Source organism: Purpureocillium lilacinum (genome assembly GCF_023168085.1).
Source record: "Purpureocillium lilacinum CBS 284.36 DNA, scaffold_6, whole genome shotgun sequence".
Classification (NCBI taxonomy): domain Eukaryota; kingdom Fungi; phylum Ascomycota; class Sordariomycetes; order Hypocreales; family Ophiocordycipitaceae; genus Purpureocillium; species Purpureocillium lilacinum.
This window is the reverse complement of record NW_027072116.1, coordinates 2,491,638-2,507,739: the sequence shown is the minus strand read 5'-3', so window position 1 is coordinate 2,507,739 and position 16,102 is coordinate 2,491,638. Positions and strand designations below refer to the sequence as shown.

Sequence of the window (16,102 nt, the reverse complement as noted above, 5' to 3'; positions counted from 1 at the left end):
AACATCTCGGCCCTTCTGCAGTGCTCTCACTACCGTCCGGCCAAGGGAAAGGGGGGGCTTGGGCTGCGAGTCGCAGGTCTCGCCGCGCAGGGGCCACAGGCGGGCGCCGGCGCAAGCGAGCAAGCGCATCGCCTCGACCAGATCAGGCCGATGGCTGTACGGGCGTCATCGACAACGAGCTATACCAGCAACGAGGCGGACCGAAAGCGAGGACGTTGATGTCACCAGGCCAGATCAGCTAGCCTCCTCCTCCCTGCACGAGCCACCACGCACGACAAGGAGCTTGAGGGAGCTTCAAGAATCAAGATCCCGGGCGGCTCGTATGTCGACCAATGGAAGGGGCGGTCCGGCTGTCGGCTCCAGATGGTCTGATTGACGGGATTCCAGCAGGGTGTGGTTGCTTACGGCTGATTAGCCGCGATGGCGGCGCGCCACTCGCCAGTGAATACGCGCATTCGAGGCTCTGGGCAACGGCTTGGGCCTGGCAACGCTACGCAGAATCAGGGACAATGGCCGAGCCTTCTGCTGACGGCGCTCCATGGTTGCCGCTGTGGACTGTGGAGGGCCGGCCGGAGCAAGAGACTGGAGGGATGGGAGGGGGTGGGAGGAGCAGGGCGTGAGCGTCTGCTGCCGGCTGGGGGAACTGAGCCAACGCTCGCCCGGCACGCGGAAAACGACGATGTGGCTGCTTTTGCTCGCCGCCGCCTCCGCCGCCGTCGAAGGAAGGGGAGCGGGACAGGGGGAGGGGGAGGGGCGTATGCAAAGCGACTGTGGCTGGGCGGCTTGTGCTTCTCTGGCTTCTTCCTCCTCGCACTTCGGGGTGCGAGATGGGCCGATGCAACCACACGACTCCGGGCCCTAGGCCCGCGGACGCAGGCTGTCAAGGCCGCTGTCCGCCTCCATCTGAGATCTCCACGTTCCTGGCGGGTCCCTCTGCCAGACCAGACGGACGGCTCTTGACTGTCTTGGACGAGGCGGTACTTTACGGTGCCGTCCGTACGACAAGGGCCGAGGACGGGCGGGAATTGAGGCACCTACCTGCCTTCGCCTGCCGCAGAACGACAGCAGCAGCATCATGTCATTCATGTCACTCATGTCACCCATGGACCCCCCCGTCCGTTCGTCTCCATCGGGGTCGACCGGCTCGTACATCGTATCTGCTAACATTCTGTGCTGGCTGACGGGTGATGCCACCACCCCCATCGAGCCCATAGTTCTCGCTATCGCACAACCCGGGCTGGGTATTCCTCATCCAAAGCCCACATTCGTCACCGGGGCCCGCGTCCCACTCGCCTCACCTTCGGCGAATTCGGGACGGGCATCCACGATGGGTCGCTATCTTGCCCTCCTCGCCCCCCGTTGACTCGTGCGCCTAACGTCGAGCGCTCCAACATCAGTCAGTGCATCAGGCACCTCGTCTATCGCAACATGCCCGTCCCCGCGGGTGCCCTCCACCTCGTCCCCCGCCAGTCGGCACCACGCGCACACGCGCGCCAACCCCTCGAGCGCTCTCGGCGCCATGGCCATCCCACCCGAGCCGAACTGACGTGTGGTCTGGAGACGGCCCGTTGGAACGACGCCTCAGCTCGCCAATCAACTAATCACCCGGGAATGCCACCACCGTCCTTTGTCCCTCCTCCTCCGCCTCTCCCCATCGTCTGCCACGCCACGCCTCGCGCCAGCTGCTAGTGCCATCACTCGCGGTTTGCATTTACGAAGTCCCTGCTGCACACACGCACACAGGCTGGGCGGTCGTGGTCTTGGCTGACCCCCATCCGATTCCTATCCCGCCACGGGGGGCCATGAGCCCGGTTAGGTGATACCAAAGTACGTACGTACAGAGCCCGGCAGCACGGAATGCGCAAACTCCACATGTCACTTTTCATCTGCGTCTTCAGTCATCGGCTTTGGCAGGGCGACCTACCTGCCTGTTCATCGTCTGCCAGAGGGAGACGGAGGCCCAAAAAACAACAAGCCCTCTCGGTGCCTCGCGCCGCGCAAGCATTACCCGTTGCTGCCGCTCGCCAGACGGCGCAGCATCAAGACCAGCCAGCCACCCTTGGGCTGATAGACACCCTGCAGCTCTTGTGTAATCGGAGCGAAGGATCTTGGACTCGGGCGCTTCGGCTTAGACGCCTCCGGGGTCCCCCCTCCCCCTTCAATCCTTGTCCCTCTGCCGCGCAAGTGCTGAGAGCCAAGCCAGCTCCCCCATGCCGTTGCTAAACTTGTAATGGGAAAGGGGAGCCAGCTGGCGGCTAGCACTGCACCGCGCCTGTTTCGTTCTCGCCCCGAAGAAACACACTGTGGCGAGCAAGGCTGCCCTGCCCCTTGTCCTTTGTTCGCAAACGCCCCTCATCAACTCGCTTCTGGGACCCGGGATCCCAGCCCGGGGCGAGCCCTGGAGCCAAGCACGTTAGTCGCGCTGGCGAGGAGCATGAGTTGTTTGTTTCCTTTGCGGACTTTGCGGATATCGCTCACCTCTCTTCTCGGCTGGGCGTCCGCTTTGTTGCGAGGGCTGACTAGGCGCCAGGCCGGGGGAGCAGCCATACACGTACCGTCCTCTTGCCATGCTGGTCTGGGGCCAAGCCAAGCAAGCCGGCGGCGTCACCCACGAGGCGGTGGGACGAACGTTGCGTCGCCCCAGGAAAGTTTCCCTCTATTTCTTTTTCACGTCAACTCGTCCATCATCGCCAGGTGACCCGCGACGCGATGTAGGTATGTAAGCACCAGGATCGGGTGGGGGAGGGAGCTGTCATTATCGACTTCTCTGCACCCCCCGTCCACCTTCCCTTCGATGGAATTCCCATCACCAACAACCGAGGAGGGCCACGCGGGCACGGCACATGGGCACGCGCGAAGGGGGGGGCCAAAAGCAGGGACCAGATGCCGAGCCCGACGGGACATTTTCTCTGTTTCCCTCCCTCCCTGTCTGCCTTCCTCTTTCTCTCTTTGCCTATCCGTGTGTCTCTTCCTTTTCCAAATCTTCTTGATGAAACGAGCACGGACGGGGGGTGGGGGTTGGCAGGCGGGCAACGGAGATGGCCAAGGAGCAGGAGGAAGCGGGATTTGACTGAGATGATTTCAGATCAAATCTGGCCCGGGCGCGCCCACAACGTCTCTCCCCCGGATACACCACAGAGTCAGACACACGGACGGACGGCTCTTCCGCAGCCACGGCGCGCGGACAAGCCGCCAAACCCGGAGGATTGCGGAGAACGGCCAACTCGTCCGCCCGCTCTTCCCCCTTCCGTGGGGCCTTGTTTGTTCACCCGGGCGGCGCCAATCTTGACATGAGCCCATAACGACGTAGTTGTTTGTGCGATGAGCGGCCTGCTCCCCCCCGGTGCACAGTATCCGGACCCGTAATTAGATGAGCATTTGTAAAACATGGCTCGGGGAAGCAAGGCCCCGAGCGAGAGACGACGGCACGGTAAAATGTACGTTCCATTCTACAGTACTGTACTGCACGTGGAAGTTTTCCGCATGTACAACAAAGTGCACCTTGAAGCCTGCCGGTACCTACCTGATATGTATGATGCCTCGTTGCGCGCGTTGCCAGCTGTCGTATGTAGGTGCTGCACGTACGCAGCATGTGTTATTAGCCAACCCGGCCCGGTTTTACCGCCCACCGGCCGCCCGGCTATTCACAATGGGGCAACCTCCGGAGCAGGCACACACGCGGCCGGTATTCATCCTCCCTTGCCACGGAGCCTTCTTTTTTTTGGGGGGGGGGCCTGCCCTCCGTTCCCTTTCCTTGGGTGTTCGTTCGTGTTACAGTACTGCACCTGCTATTGTGTGATCCCTCCTCATCCCTGCCATGTCCGAACAAGTCCCCGTTCCCTTCCCTTCCCTTCTCTTCCCTGCCAGGCCCCTCGGGTCGGTCGGTTACCTCCTCCTCCTCCTCCTCCTCCCTGCACGACAGCTCACGACACGGCCAGGATTGGGATGGCATGGCATGGGATAGGCACGTCAGGGACGACGTTGGCAACTAACGTCAGGTTACTAACTCGCCCCGGTGGTCCCCTGATCGAAGGCGTGCAGGGAACCATGCCCACGCGCGCATGCGCCCCTGGGCCATCCCGAGGGCTCTCCCGCGGGCCGGTCCTGTCACCGACCACGGCGGCGAGGCGTGCATCGTGCAAGGCGAATCCCGCCACACTCGACTCGACCCCTTCGGCAGGCGCACTTTTGATTGTTGCTAAAAGGGGCCAAGGGCAAACCAACATGCCGACTAATGCAGCGCATCGCAACGACGACGACGACTGACGGCCACGGAACCAGGGGACAGGCCGTGGCTGTTGTTGGCCGGACCGCCTCGACGCATGCACACACGCGCAAGTGTCTTGGTATTATCCCTCCCCCCGTGTCGTGCCATGCCATGCCATGCCATGCCATCCATCCCGTCCAGCCAGCCAGCCATCCAGCCATCCCTCCAACCTTCTGGCTCTCCGTGTGCCCGTCCAGACTCGGCGGCTCGCTTCGCTGCCCACTCATGCACCGCGCGTCGCGCACCGAGACCAAGTTGCTCAAAACCTGTTCCACGACCCAGACTGTCGGGACCTGGCAGTTACCTTCCTCTTGAGGAGACGTTGCGTCCAACGTCAGCAACAGGCTCCCGCGAGAAGAATGGCCTCCGCCTCAAAGGAGCTGTGATGAGGTGGCCGTTGCCTGCGCGGTTGCCTGCGCCGTCGGGGGCGCCTGGTTGGTCTCGGCCGGTCTGGCCTCTGTTTGTTTCGCTACCGAAGAGCGCCTTCGCAACCATGTCCGACTAAGTACTGCACTGTTGGATACGAGCGGTGACTGAGCGACTTGCTGCTGCCCGTACTTCATATGTCATGGCCTCGGGGCGTTGGAGCAGCCCGAGCCGGTCGGGGACGAACTGGAGGGTTCTGGCAGGCCGGGGTTGTGTGGCCTGTGCCTCAAAGCTCTTGCATACCCTGCCTTGCCACGCGCGTCCCTCGCGCCGGCTCCGGTACCGACATGCCGCTGCTCATCTCGCTTGGGAGAATTCGAGGAGTCTTCTCTCCGTCTGATCGTATCATTCTGACGACGGGTGCAGGGACAGAGGCACGCGCGAGGCTAGGTTAGTGGAGGGATCGGAACGAGGTCCAATGCAAGGGGCCAACGAGGGAAACGGCCGCCTCCATCGTCAGCCTCTCCCGAGCATCAAGCCGCGCCCGCCACGAGAGGGCAATGCAAGGAATTGTCTCACCAGAGGCCGTCCCGGCCGCAACCGATTTGCCGTGGCCAGGTCCAGAGCTAATCTGGGCCACGTCACTGGCGGCGGCGTCCGTGCTCCCCCAGAGATTGAGGAGTGACTGGCTGGGGGCCTCGCGGCTCTTGTTCTACACAATCTCGGCATCAGGCGGCATTTGGCACGGTTTGCTGCACACGACCACACTGGCACGCATGCAGCAGGGATCGCCAGCATTGGCTCGCCGCCGTGGCTGCCTGTCTGCTGGTCCTGCTGCTGGTCCTGCTGCTACTGCTGCTGATGCCGTGTCGTCTACTGTTCCAGTAGTCCGTACAGTACCGTACCGTACAGTGCCGTAGGTAGCATCGAGGAGGATCGAGTGTGCGACGAACGTGTCTGCCGGCGACTCGTCCTCGCGCCGCCGCCTGCCCTGGCCGACCGGGGGCGTGTGCGACCATGGCCGACGTCGAGTGCGTGCACGCGCCCAGTCAGCGCAGCGCAGCGGACGGATGGATCATGGATGGACGCGCTCCATGTCCAACGGCCGGCAGGGAGGACCAACAACGGTCGTCGGTCTCGCTGCGTAATGAGCCAGTGTGAATGCAACACCGCTGCCACCAGAGATGAACGGACGGCACATGGAGGCGCCAGAGCAACGCCGGCGGCGGCCGTGGCGCTCTGGCATGCTGGGCCTATATGTCACTCGTGCATATCAGCCCAACTAGAGCGTGGATTTGACACGCCCTAGTAGGGGTCCAGCACGGCACAGCATCCACGGAGGGACCTGGCTGCTGCTAGCACTGAGGTTAGCAGGCGTCTCGGCCGGTTGGCCCGCCTTTTCTCCATGCCCTGAGCAGATGCCACCGGGGGTGGCTTGCGAGCCGCCGTTTCGACTCTCGACTGCCTCTTTCTCCGCGCTTCCCAAACGAAGACGCCATCTCATCTCGGTGCAGAGTTCCACGAAAGGATGGAGATGCGTCCTGGCGTGGCAATGGCCTGCCGCCCGTTGGCCGGCGTGTTGGCCCACAAGCAGCACGCAGACTTGCAGAATGCGCCCCGTTTTGTTGGCGGGCCGAACACCATGCGATGTCACCACGGCCGCTGCACGCCGTCAGGTCCTCGTCCCGATCGTCAAAGTCCTTTGTGCCTCTCCAGGTTAGAAACCCCATTTGGCTTCTCCCATCGCCGGTGCTTTTGACACTTGCCTTGACGTCTTGGCTTCCTCTCTCTTTTTTTTTCCGACACTACGCCCAGGGGCCGTCTGTGCGCCAGCCCGCTTCGGACGGGAGTGTCCGTATACGCGGTTTCAGCGCATGGACCGCTAACTCTGAATCGCAGCGAAGAGCCGCGCGATTCGCATTGAATAGTCTCGAGGCAGCGCCGGGCCAGCCACCGGGCAGACGCTACAACATTAGCCCAACGGCCTGTGGATTCTGGCCTCTTTGCACGGAGTACCGTACCGTACTCGTACAGCGCAGCGCCATATTATTGCCACTCCGTGGGCGTCGAGTCGCTCTGGATCTGGATCCATCCGCCGATCTGTGCAACTGCAGTCTTCGGGCGCGGGGCCGGAGAGGGGGCCGAAGCGGAATCACTTGGTCTTCAGCAGTCTCCAGCGGCCCTGCCTGGGCATGTGGGACTTCGGCCCGCCTCTTTGCAGACGGCTGACCGTTGACCAGGTCGAATCGCCCAGCCTTGTGATTCTTCAACCTGGAGTCGGACCGACCAGGTTGATGGGGGTGGACCTTGCAAGACCGAGACGACCCAGCTCCCGTGAATGTGACGGCGAGTACCGGTAGTGCTCACTTGTGAACTGCCTCGTTGTATTGTCAAGCTTGTGAACTTGGGCTCTGCTTGACAATTCAAGCGGTCGCTATCGCGAGATAAGCAGACGGCACGATGCCACGGGACGTGCTCATTCGACGGAATACGACCACCATCGTTAGGCGGGCACTGAGAGCAGACACTCCGGATCGATTCCTAGTGGCCTGTCGTGTACGAGCGACAGCGTGGGAATAGTCGTAACCTTCGAGGCCTGGCCGTCCGTGCCGGCGTCACAATTGGGTATAGGGTAGTCCGCGCGCAACCGCAACCACAGAGGGCTCTAGACCAGAGGATAGAAGAGAGAACGAGACCCGGAAAGAGACCAGGAGAGGGTACAGAAAGAAGCTCAGCAAGCCGTTGGACTGGCGCATGTACGATGAGTGTGTTGCGTTTTGTGCAAGAACCTGACCGGGCTTCCTAGATTGTAACTAAGATGCACAGTGTCGCTTGCTTGAGTGTTGTCACAGATGGCTACCGCGATGCCGCACCTCAAGCCACTGGCGCACGTCTGTTTGAATGAACAAGCTGCACAGAGGCCCTGATGGATGTCGTATTGATTTGTGGAATCGCAACCGCAGGATTTGTGGACTTGTCTGCCAGCATCTGCCAGCATTTGTCTCGCATCGGATGAACCAGCTCGTCCTTGCGACGTAGATGCTCTTGATCGCGCACGACTGCTGTGAAAGAAATATGAACTGGCGAGAACCCAGGTTAAGGTTCAAACTGATATGAGCACTAGATGACCGCGTAAAACTTCGGGCAATTGTCAAGTGCGGTGCTGCGCTGCCACCGCAAGGACCATGGAGGGCAGCTCTACCAGATGGCGTCCGATAGCAGGACAGATTGAAGAAATGAATGACTTGGCAAGCGTTGTTTCATGGTAGGCGCAACCGAGCCTAAGACGAGGTCGAATCTTGTCTCGAAACCGTTCAGCAATAGAGTCCTGGAAGGCTCCTGGATAGTTACCATGGCTAAAGTGTAGCATGTATGCCATCCAGTGAGGAGCAGGAAATGACGGCCATTTGAAGTGGAAGACAGTAGTCGATGGCAATGGCGATTGAAGTCCCTCAATTCACAAAGATTCTCAGTCCCACAATGCGAGGTCGGTAACGACTGCGGTCATGTTTCATTCCACCGAGGGCTTTACCCAACGGGCTCAAATGCGTCCGATGTCAAACGAGTGCCGTAGGAGAGCCGTATGTGCGTTCCGGGAAACCTTTCCAGGAGAGACGACACATCATAATGAAGGACTGCGACGGATCAGCGGAAAAGAAGGCACCATGGCGATAGTAACGCTGCTTGCAAACATGAGACTCCATGGACTGGACTTGCGAATCCAAGTGTCCATAGTCACAGAGCCAAAGAAGCTGTGCGTCTCCTGACGGCAGCTGGGTAGGCGGAGCGTTCTGAAGGAACCGGGAATATCCTAAGGCCCACCGCCGGACGTGCGATAACTCGAACCCGGGATCCCCGACCTGTTCAACAGTGTTTGTTCCAGTTGAGCATGATTGAGAGCGGCTCTTTCGCCGCAGGAAACACACTCTTGCGTAGCAGGCGCGTTCCCTTGAGAGCAGAATGAAGGCCTCGCCGGCAGTCCGGTGAGGACATATCACGGGACGCCGCCTTTCGGCTCCCCACCACGATCGAGGAGCTGCCTGGGAGTTATACGTGGCGGGATTGCTTCGAATGGTGAACCCTGGGCGTGCAATATCCTGGGGCTATGAGTACCAGTGGTAACCCTCGAAGGCATACATGGTGCGCGGAGATACCGGCCACTTTGGAGTCGCAGTTGGACGCTTTCTGAATGTTGGCAAATGGTTGCTTTCAACTGAGCATGAGTCCGAGTAACTCTAAACAACGGGCTTGGTCGCGGAGATGGGGGGGGGGGCTAAGACCTCTCTTCATGTATTAGCGTCTTGTGCTGGACGGGACCTCTGGGCAGGAGCAGCGACTATTCGATTCCGGACCGTGAGCGATCATCCAAGTACGGTGCTGGTGCCTGGGCTTCCGACGGGGCCTGAGATGCTTGACGACCCAATGTCCGCCGAGTCTCGAGAACCAATGGGCCGGTTTCAAATAAGCAGCGACGCTATGAGCTCCAGGAGTCTCGTACGTAAAGGGAGGCCGGCTCGAGGCGTCATCGGTTAGTGTAGCCGCAGTGCAATCGCCGACGGTGCAACTTGAGCTGATATTGCATCTCCAGTGCATCAAAGGGCCAGCAAATTCTTGCCGTCGACATATGTAAAGCAGTGACGTGTGCATTTGCCTGGCACGGTGGTTGCAGGGCCACTGGTGACGCGAGTGCATTATGATGGACTGGCGATCTCAGCATACAAGCTGTAGAAAAGGCTTGATGCCATTGTCAATGGTGTTTGGCATGGAGCGGGTCATTGGGGATTCGCGAAGAACGGAAGCTGGCGTTCCCCATTGTGGTTGCAGGTGGATTGCGATTCAGACTTTCAGAGTCCCGATAACCGGCAACTTTCTTCTAGTTGCCAGTTAGTAACGAGATACAGGATACGTGTAGTAACGAAGCATGTCAAGACATACCGGCAATGCAAAGATGGAAATGTGACAGGAGAACTCACTTGGTGGGAGGGCACGGCTCAAACGGTACGTTTGTGGTGGGTTGACGGAGTATCGGTGGTTGTCGAGAGTTGATATGTCATGTTGCACGGCGGCAAGAGGACAGACGCGGACGCGAAATGCGAGAAAGGGCAACGCCAAACACGTATGCCTGTACGGTACGGGCAGTACAGTCTTACGTGGGGTGAGAGGGCGAAGAAGACAAAGTGTCATGTCAAGCCTTGGTTTGAGGGCCGACGAGACGCAGGTCTGAGACAGACACGCGACTTCCTGATTCGGCAGCACTGCAGAAGTGACGGGAGGTGCCAGAAGTCGCACAGAAGGATGGAAGGGCCGGCAGGCAGGGGTGGTGCACTGGTGGTGGCTCCTTCCTTCCATTCTCTGGCCTGGCATGCCTGGCTTTTGCCAGCACTCGCCTTGCCCAGGCTGGGTGGTCGCGTGAGACCCTTCCCTGATTGGGCAGAAGCGGGCACGGCCAGGCACTAGCTGGCGTTACTTGGCAGTGCCGCGGGGGGGCCCGCCAAGTCCCAGGTACCAGATCTTTGGCGCAGCGGACACACGGCACAGGCACTTGCTCAGCCCCTGCAGTGGAAAGGAGCGAAAAAAAAGCCAAGGCCCAGTAAGGCTGGACCTGGCACTGGCTGAGGAGCTGGCGCTGGGCTACTGGGCGCCCGGCTGGCCAGCTGGCTCCCCCCCCTTTCGCTGACGCCGGCGCCTCCATCCATCCACTCGCCGCCTCGGGCGCGTCTCGCTCAACAGAATCCATTCCAGCACCGGCAATTTTTCCAACACCATCGTCATCTCCCGCCGTTTCCGGTCGCGTCGGTCCCTGGCATTGCACTGCGGTTGCGTGCGCTCGATCCAACTCATTCGTTTAAACAACCCGCCGCGAACGCTTGCGAATGGCCTCGATGCGATAGGCTGTGGAAAAGTTTAGGATATCGTCAGCGTTTCTTGCCTTCTCGGTCCTCCTGGTCCTCGTCCGCCGCTTGGGTTCGCCGCGTCGTTGCACGGCATCCCGCCAGCCTCCGTCTCCCGCTCGGCATTCAATCCAAGGAAAGCAGTTGCAGGTGCTTAATCGCCCACGATGAGCTGGCTCACCAACTGCACGGGCTATATTGCCCCGTTCTTCATCATCATGTCGCCCATCATCTCGTACGGCGACCAGGCGCTGTCGATGCACCGCACCAAGTCGAGCGCCGGCTTTTCTCTCGACATCCCTCTAATCATGCTCATCGCCTCCTTCTTCAGGTATGCGCGCGCCTTGGCTTGCGACGGCGAGACTCGGTGGGGGAACTCGCTGGCTGACGCTCGTATTCTCGCAGAATCTTTTACTGGCCCGGCGCCCGGTTCGATACGAGCTTGCTAGTGCAGTCACTCATCATGGTGGCGATGCAACTCGTTCTGCTCAAGATAGCACTCGATCACAGACCCGCGCCGTCAACTAAGGGAGGCGAGGGCAGCCTGCCGTTCTCCGGGGTGCAGCAGGATGGCTTCTTCGCCGGCCAGCGGCCATACAGCTTCTGGCAGTGGCGGTCGCACAAGCCGTGAGTGACGCCGCGTTTGTTCCTTTGCACAGCATGAACTGACATGGCAAAAGGTACTGGCAGTTCCTCGTCTATCTACTCGCCGGTCTTGTCGTATGCGAACTGGTCCTCGCACCCTTGCCCCCGTTGTACTCGACGTACTCGGTGCTGATCGGATATATCGGCCTCTCGGTCGAGGCGACGCTGCCGATCCCGCAGCTGCTCGCCAACTCGCAGTCCAAGTCGTGCAAGGGCTTTCGGCTGTCGCTGCTGATCGCGTGGATCGGTGGCGACGCCATGAAGGTCTTTTGGTTCTTCACGGCGACGACGGAGATCCCGGTGGCCTTTAAAGTGTGCGGACTGTTCCAGGCGGCGTGCGACTGCCTGCTGGGTGTACAATACTTGATGTACGGAGACGGCGAGGAGGAGATGATCAAGGAGCACCCGATGGAAGAGGGCCAGTGGTCGAGCGCATACAAGCCGGGCCACAACCGGCCGCACAGCCGGAGCCTGTCGCCGTCGCGGCGGCCAGGTCTGTTCAGCGACTCCGAGGTGGACTAGAGCGCCGCGCTGCGGATGACGCTGAGCTGGCTGAAGGGCCACGGGGCCGCCGATGCCAGAATGCCCTGCTGCATGCCCGTGTGCGACGGTGACGCTGCTGGGCTTGCTCGTTTACGGCTGCTGGAGTTGGATTGAACCAGGACATGCATTCAGCGGCAGCGAGGCCCATGGGCCATGGGCCATGCACCCAGGATTTTCATGTGGTGATGATGATGTCGCGTGCCTTGAGCGCTCCGAGCAGAGGCAGGCGGATGGAGGGGCGAGCCTCGCTGGGCCTGCGACGAGCGTTAAGTCGTGATAGAGCGGTACCCGCCAACACCGCACGCAGCCTCGCTGTGCAGAGCGCACCGGGGACCAAGGCGTTGGGTTAATATCATAATCAAATAACACGATGTACAATGATTGGAATAATTTTTTTTTCTCGCACCGCCCGCCTAGCTAGAAGCGTGACGTCGCGGAGCGGCAGGCAAAGCAAAGTCGCAGGCCATCTCACTGGCACCAGATGCCGCCAGGGATCAGGAGAAACCCAGCCACCGACTTTCCAACCCACGACGACGGCTGCATTGCACTGTTGCCTGTCTGCCTGTCTTTCTCTCCAACTGCTATCCACATCTTTGCAGCCATCCGCCACCGTCGAAGCCCACTGGGTTCGATTGCACTATTCCCCAAACGAAGCCTCCCGCTGTCGCGAATATACGTACTCGTATACATTTTATCTCGGCTAGGGGGTCCCCTTTTGTCGGCCCAGCAACAGGGCAACGTCCTTTCTGTCCCCCACGACGAAACGCCCATACGACGAACCTTGGCCAGCGTCTGCGAGGTGTCGAGCCCGCACGAAGTTTTGCCCTTTTTCTTTGTTGCTGAAGAGCCGCAAAGCTTTCTGTGTTGAATTCGTTTCTGGTAGCGGTTGCTGTGAGCTGGCAGACTGGTGTGTGGCAGCTGTGTGTACGATTCACGGGCGCTGCGGCGGGTAGCAGAGCCGCATCTTGCTGAGCCGCACGGCATATAGCGCCGGCTTTGGCAATCTGTTTCTGAGTGCCAGACTCGAGATTGTAACTCGGTCGATGGATCTGGTTGCCAAGGTGCGTTTGCGAGCAGCTCTCTTTCCTTGGTTCTGCGGACACGGCTTTCGACCTTCTTCAACAATCTTGCAACTCGAGCCGTGCGACTTCAACAAACTCCAACTGACTGCCGGGCGACTCAAGGCTCATCTCTGCCGACGCATACTGCTGTGGCCAAACAGTACCTGCTTGCAACGGGTCTTGATACCCTCTGAAGACTAATCCAGACAACCCCTATCAGCTTCAGCTTCAGCCCACGCAAGCTCATCGCCGCACTCATCACCACTTCGCCAACCTCCATTCACTACTACGCATCAAGCCGCTCTCGCCCGCAGACACCTCTCCTCCCCTTCCTGCCACTTCATTTACGCGAGCATACAGCTGCGCCAAGTTATCAGGATTTCCTACTATCTCCTTCGCGTTTGCACCTTTTGCGGCGGCACCGTTCTAGAAACACCCACCGAGCCCGTCGCCTGGTTGGCAACCACCTCGCCTGTTCAACTGCTGGCAGCTGTTCAACTCCGCGCACAACTCAACTCTCGCAGCTGCGCGGACCTATATAAAGCCCCACCGTTTGCAACCTTCCTCTTGTTCAATTCGTGAAGCTTCACCCTTTCACCTCCAACCGTTTCCTCTCCACATCATCACATCGCCCTCGCATCACATCCCATCCGCCTGCGCATCAGCCCAACTTCGATTTATCAAAGCCATCGGCCAAGGCTCAACCTCTATTACCTTGACTTCGTTACTTCCCATAAGCTCGCTTGATCCTAGAGCCTTCAGGTACTTCAGAATGCCCGATCCTCTCGGCTCGTCGCACCATCGGCCTTTGGGCCGGAGGGCGCAGCTGCTTCGGGTCGTCGTCGCAACTGACCGCTCAATCCGACAGAGACTATACGACGAGATGGCGCCCGCAAACTCCAAAGCCAACTACAAGACCTACGAGGCCCAGGCCCGTATGGTCCGCGCCATCGTGGCCGCCCACCCGGACGTCAAGTGGAACTACAAGGGTAAGTCGATCTCGAACCCTCCCCAAACCCTCCCCATCCTCCCCCCGTCTCCCGCGCTTTCCCTCAAGCCCATATCGTTTCCTCCGTCTCTGAGCCGAGCCGTTTCATGTTCGACGATTCAACCAGGGACGAAGGCTAATCCTTCGTCCCAGAAATCGTCGCATGTTATGGCTCGGACATGACAGACTTTGCACTCAACCACCGTTTCCGCCGCTATCGCGCCCAGTCCGTCATCATCCGCGAGGCGCGCAAGCAGGGCTTCGACATGAAGAACATGGGGCTGCCCGATGACCTTCCCGACGCCCAGGAACGCGTGGACAAGACCAGTACGCCAAGCTATTTGCATTACTTTATTCTTGCATTGCATTCTTTAGACCACGAGGCTTGGGCGAGGACTGTTTTGTGCTAACTGAACCACCCTTTTTGCAGACATTGCCAAGTACTTTGGCCAGTCGACCGCCGACGGCATGCAGTTCCAGTTCCGCGGCATCAAGAAGGACGCCGAGACGCTCCGCCAGACCGTCGCGGCGAACGGCGACGCCGCCAGCTGCCTCAACCTCAGCACCATGCCCTCCTCCTCGGCCGCCACCACCCCGTCCCGGTCCGCCTTCACCACGCCCACCTCGTCGCGCCGCTCCGGCACGGGCACCGCCCGCAAGCGCCGCATCGATCTCAAGCAGGAGTCGAGCGACGACGAGGGCACGGCCGCCGAGGACAGCAACTACAGCGAGCGCGACCAGACGCCCTCGAAGCGCACCAAGACCGTCTCCTCCTCCGCCATGATGGCCGCCAACGCCAACACCATGGCCACCGCCGCCGGAGGAGGACTCGGCGTCACGGGCCAGAAGAACGTGACGCCCCGCCGAGCTGCGCAAAAGGCCAACGTTACGATCGCCAGCGTCGCGGCGCAGCTCCAAGACAGCGAGTCGCCCACCCCGATCGAGCGCACCAGCTACCACCACCACACTCCCGTCCAGCCTGCCGCTCCGTCGGTCGAGCGCAAGTCCATGTTCGGCCCCTTTGGCACCGGCAACGGCGCCGGCAATCCTGGCAACGCGACCGCCATGGGCCACAGCGCTGCTCCCGCTTACACTGGCGGCGGCGGAGGCGGCGCTCCTGCTCTCCCGGCGGCCTTTTCTCGCAACGGCTCGGACGTGTGCATGACCTCGATGGCCCGCCCCGGCGGCAGCTTCACCTACCCTGCCATGCCCTATATTAACGACGACTTCGAGGACGGCGAGTACTAATTCCGGGCTTTTCCACTCGGAACTTGGACACGTCGGCCGAATGTCCACAATCACGACTTGCGACTCATTGCTTCCTCGTCGCCCCCTTTTCTACATGGCCTGGTATAGCGGCCCAGTACACTCGCCGTTTTTTCTTCTTTTTTCTCTTTCTTTTGTCTCAGCCCGCCGCGCATTCGTCTCGGCTTTTTCTTCTTCGCGGGCACTTTTCCTTTTTCATTTTGCAGCAGCAGCAAGCTCAACAACCCCTGGGAAAAGGGGAATGGTCAGAGCAAAAGACTGCTAGACGTGCGCTCTGTGATTTTTTTCTTTGCGCGCGCGCATCGGCGTTGGTGGATCGATGAGGATTTGGGCACACGCGCGGATGGATGGATGACACTGCTCGTGTCTGGCCCGCGCCGGTGCCTTCGTTCAGACCTGTTGACTTGAACCGCGGACCGTCCTGCTCGGCAGAGGCTCTTTCTTGCGCTCTCCTGGACGACGCAGCCGCGCAACAGACGACGCGGTCTCTTTTTCCTTTCTGGTTTTGTCATTTCCCGTTTTCGGTTCCTTTTCCGTTTCTCACCGTTCTTCTTCTCCACGCCGCGCACACGCACAGCGAGAAGGAAGAGGGAAGAGAAAAGAAGAGGAGAACACCTTACTTTTATCGTCGGGGACACACATCGACGACAAACCAACCAACCATGATACCCCCCCTGCCCGTGCACGCGGACTCCGGGAGGAACAAGGAGAAGAAGAAGAAGAAGAGGAAGAAGAAGACGACACAAAAAAGTTTGCTATACACATACAACGCCCGCCGGCAGGATACCCCCTCCCTCCTAGCTCTTTGTTGAGCATAGCGCAGGGACGGTATTGTACCAGGAAGCCGGGGAAATGGGAGCGTTGGACGACGGTAATGCATGGGAAGGGGAACAGGACTTTACCTGTTGGGGGTTGACGGAAATGGACAGGGCATTTGCAGGATCTGGGCGGCAGCGGGCTGGGGGACTCGGGTACGAGTCTCTGTGAGAGAGAGACTGAGGGGGTCTGGATCTGGAATGCGGTTGTGCCTGTCACACTGGCTTCGTAGATAGATAATCTCAACACATTCGCAATA

At 60.0% G+C, this 16,102-nt stretch overlaps 2 protein-coding genes across 2 annotated transcripts; both read left to right on the top strand.

Moving 5' to 3' along the window:
• Window positions 1-10,691: 10,691 nt before the first annotated feature.
• Window positions 10,692-11,691, top strand: PLICBS_008655 (uncharacterized protein; the record flags this gene model as incomplete). Its single annotated transcript, XM_018324888.1, has 3 exons — window positions 10,692-10,855; window positions 10,930-11,151; window positions 11,205-11,691. 3 exons carry the CDS (start codon window positions 10,692-10,694, stop codon window positions 11,689-11,691), a joined length of 873 nt encoding a protein of 290 aa, XP_018176282.1.
• A 1,965-nt stretch (window positions 11,692-13,656) lies between these two features.
• PLICBS_008654 (uncharacterized protein) lies at window positions 13,657-15,009 on the top strand (the record flags this gene model as incomplete). Its single annotated transcript, XM_018324889.1, has 3 exons — window positions 13,657-13,762; window positions 13,915-14,088; window positions 14,192-15,009. 3 exons carry the CDS (start codon window positions 13,657-13,659, stop codon window positions 15,007-15,009), a joined length of 1,098 nt encoding a protein of 365 aa, XP_018176283.1.
• Between the last annotated feature and the right edge of the window lie 1,093 nt (window positions 15,010-16,102).